Here is a 3,493-nt window from a genome sequence, read left to right as displayed (position 1 = left end):
GAATACTGTTTCATAATGTTCCTTATGCTTAGTGATGAAATTGTATAAGCTTCCAAGAGGGTGATATTTAAGAGAGATTATCAGAATTAGAAAAAAACAAGAAATTTGGGTAAAGGGAGAGAGAGAGATCAATAAAGAAAGCATCATTTTCATATGAAAATAAAGCCCCACTATCACCAAGATTTTATGCAAGAAATGACTAAGTTTGTGGCACACACTCTTCTAAACCCAATATAAATTTCCTTTGAAAATGACCCCCCTTCCCCCTCCTCCTCTATATATTTGAACTCTCACTCTCCATTCTTCATCGCCCACAAAACTCATATTATTTCTCTCTTTGTAAGTTTTTCTATTTCTTAGTTTTTATATTTTGTTTTCTTATAATAATATACAAGCACATTATGTGTCTTTTTTATCTTAATTTGTTGATTTATCAGCCTGGTTGTTAATATGCTTTATTTTATGTTCCCTTTCTCATTTTCTTATATTATTTTAACCTCATGCTATATATATATATATGGTTGACTTGGCTATTGCTATTTGAATCAACAAAATTGTATAATATTTGACTATTGGTTAATTAATATTTATTTTATTTGCAGAATAAACCTCCAATGGCTTCTATGGATTCCCTCAGTGTCACCAACCTTCAAGCTGCCCTAAGCGTTAGTAATTAATTAATCACTTAATCAGAAAATTAGCAAAAAAAAAAAAATGTTGAAAATATTAATATCATGCAAATTAGTGCGTACTAATACTTTTTATTGTTTTTAACTAATAAAAACAGGTGACAGAAGAAACAGTTAACCCAGAAGCTGTGGACAAAAGCAGCTTTAAAGATGAAAAGCAGATAACTTCAGGCACAAGAAAGAAAACCCTTATCAAGAAGAGAAAAGGAGGGTGGAAATATGCAACCCTTTTGCTTGGTAAGCATTTTCTAATCATGTTCAAAATGTGGAAATTAAAAGTGATTCTAATTATTTTAATTTCATTTAATTGATTTTTACTTTTTTGCAGCTAATCAAGGCTTGGCAACTCTAGCCTTCTTTGGTGTTGGTGTCAACTTGGTCCTGTTCTTAACTAGAGTTCTTGGTCAAGATAATGCTGATGCTGCAAATAATGTCAGCAAGTGGACTGGAACTGTTTATATGTGCTCCCTTATTGGTGCATTTTTAAGCGATTCTTATTGGGGTCGTTACTTGACTTGTGCAATCTTTCAGATCATATTTGTTTTGGTACGTTTGTATCGAAAACTGTGAAATTCTGTCATTTAATGTTAACCTATGTTAATTTGCTTATAAATTTGTGTATCTTAATTAGGGTCTTGCTCTACTATCGGCATCCTCTTTCTTCTTGATCAGGCCACAGGATTGTGGTGACGGTGAGCTTGCTTGCGTGCCGGTTTCATCAATCTATGCTGGTGTTTTCTATTTTTCAATATATTTGGTAGCTTTTGGATATGGTGGACATCAACCCACAGTAGCCACTTTTGGAGCTGACCAATTTGATGAATCAAACCCTAAAGAAAAGGAATCAAAAGCTGCTTTCTTTTGCTACTTCTATTTTGCACTAAATGTTGGCTCTCTATTTTCAAACACCATCTTGGTGTATTATGAAGATTCAGGGAAATGGACTCTTGGGTTCTTTGCTTCCTTGGCTTCTGCAGTCATAGCTCTTGTCTCATACTTGATGGGGAGCCCCGGTTACCGGTATCTCAAGGCGTGTGGCAATCCGTTGCCACGTGTCGCTCAGGTGTTCCTTGCCGCAGCGAGGAAATGGCACGTCCCTCCTGCTAATCCTAATGAATTGTATGAACTTGCAGGACCCGATTCTGCCATCAAAGGCAGTAGAAAGATTCTTCACAGTGAAGACTTAGAGTAAGTATTCAAATCTCTTGAAAAATTAGTTTTTCTATGATTACATCGAAAATAACCCGCGAGAGCGGATAGTTAGAAGGGCGTGAACTTTTTGTACGTCATTGTTCGAAACATATGCGCTTGTTTTGGTAAATGGAGATTGAATTTATGTTAATGTTTCTTTGTCAAAATTGTGGTCAGGTTTTTGGACAAGGCAGCAACAATGACAGAGAATGATCTCCAAGAACCAAATGATCCATGGAGACTTTGCACTGTAACTCAAGTTGAAGAAGCCAAATGTGTCCTCAAAATGTTACCCATTTGGCTCTGCACCATTATTTACTCAGTAGTTTTTACCCAAATGGCCTCCCTCTTTGTTGAACAAGGAGATGTAATGAACTCCAACATCGGAACCTTTCACCTCCCGGCTGCAAGCATGTCCGCCTTCGATATCTGCAGTGTCCTCATCTCCACCGGAATCTACCGCCACATCCTCTCCCCTGTCGCTGGAAAACTCTGCGGAAACCCTCGAGGACTCTCCGAGCTTCAAAGAATGGGAATCGGACTCATCATTGGAATGTTCGCGATGCTTGCAGCCGGCCTTACAGAAATTCAAAGGCTCAAATATGTGACTCCTGGAGAAAAGACAAGTTCTTTGAGCATTTTCTGGCAAATTCCTCAGTATGCTCTTGTTGGTGCATCTGAAGTTTTCATGTATGTAGGACAGTTGGAATTCTTCAATGGACAAGCCCCGGATGGGATCAAATCCTTCGGGAGTTCTCTGTGCATGGCATCGATTTCGCTTGGAAATTATGTCAGCAGCTTGCTGGTCAACATGGTGATGGGGATCACGGCCAGGGGCAGCAACCCCGGGTGGATTCCGGATGACTTGAACACAGGCCATATGGATAGATTTTACTTCCTCATTGCGGCGCTTACGGCTGTTGATTTTGTGATTTACTTGTATTGTGCTAAGTGGTACAACTGCATCAATCTTGAAGGGGATGAGAAGGAATTGATTGAGTTGGAGGAAGCTCAAGAAGATGATGTGATCAGAAAAGTTTAGAATGATATTAATCTTTTGCTTTTAAGTGTTGTTTACTTGTTTGATTACTTAGTTTTGATTGTTTTAGTCGTTTTTAGAAGTAGTGGTTTATAATAAAAGCTTTAGAATATGATCGATGTTCACTCGATCGAGAAAGCTTGACCTCTTGTTAGCCAGAGTTGAAGTTCAGACTTCAGAGAAATAATACTTGTAAGGGATGATTGCTTTCTTGAAATGAAGTTTTCAAGATATGGTAGTGCTAATATAAGTGTCTTTTTGCTTCTAAATTTAAGAGTTGTTTTATACTATATAGTATTCATAAGTTATTAAGACATTTCATATTGGTACATTTATTTATGTATTGATTTCTGGAACTCTATAAAAACTTGGTGCATTACGAGTACTTGCATGCTCATTTCTTTGAGGGATTTTATTGTGCCCATCTTTTTGTCTTGTATGTTGAAAAGAATAGACACATCCGTTTTGGTTAGTTTTAACCTTTTATGAGAGTATGTCCCTCGTTTATTTTGTATATTTTTTTCTTTTTTTTAATACATATTTACATTTCCCAAAAAAAAAAAGGGAGAAAAAA

At 36.8% G+C, this 3,493-nt stretch overlaps 1 protein-coding gene across 1 annotated transcript; it reads left to right on the top strand.

Moving 5' to 3' along the window:
• Positions 1–319: 319 nt before the first annotated feature.
• LOC116125740 (protein NRT1/ PTR FAMILY 7.1) lies at positions 320–3,147 on the top strand. The gene is made up of 6 exons (XM_031411455.1): positions 320–339; positions 603–665; positions 788–926; positions 1,018–1,235; positions 1,321–1,877; positions 2,058–3,147. The coding sequence occupies exons 2-6, from the start codon at positions 615–617 to the stop codon at positions 2,920–2,922; spliced, it is 1,830 nt and encodes a 609-aa protein (XP_031267315.1). The 5' UTR covers positions 320–339; positions 603–614; the 3' UTR covers positions 2,923–3,147.
• The last annotated feature ends 346 nt before the right edge of the window (positions 3,148–3,493 follow it).

This window comes from Pistacia vera, unplaced genomic scaffold (assembly GCF_008641045.1).
Source record: "Pistacia vera cultivar Batoury unplaced genomic scaffold, PisVer_v2 Contig170, whole genome shotgun sequence".
In the NCBI taxonomy this organism is placed as follows: Eukaryota; Viridiplantae; Streptophyta; class Magnoliopsida; order Sapindales; family Anacardiaceae; genus Pistacia; species Pistacia vera.
The sequence above is the reverse complement of the archived record's forward strand: the minus strand, read 5'-3'. Positions and strand labels throughout refer to the sequence as shown.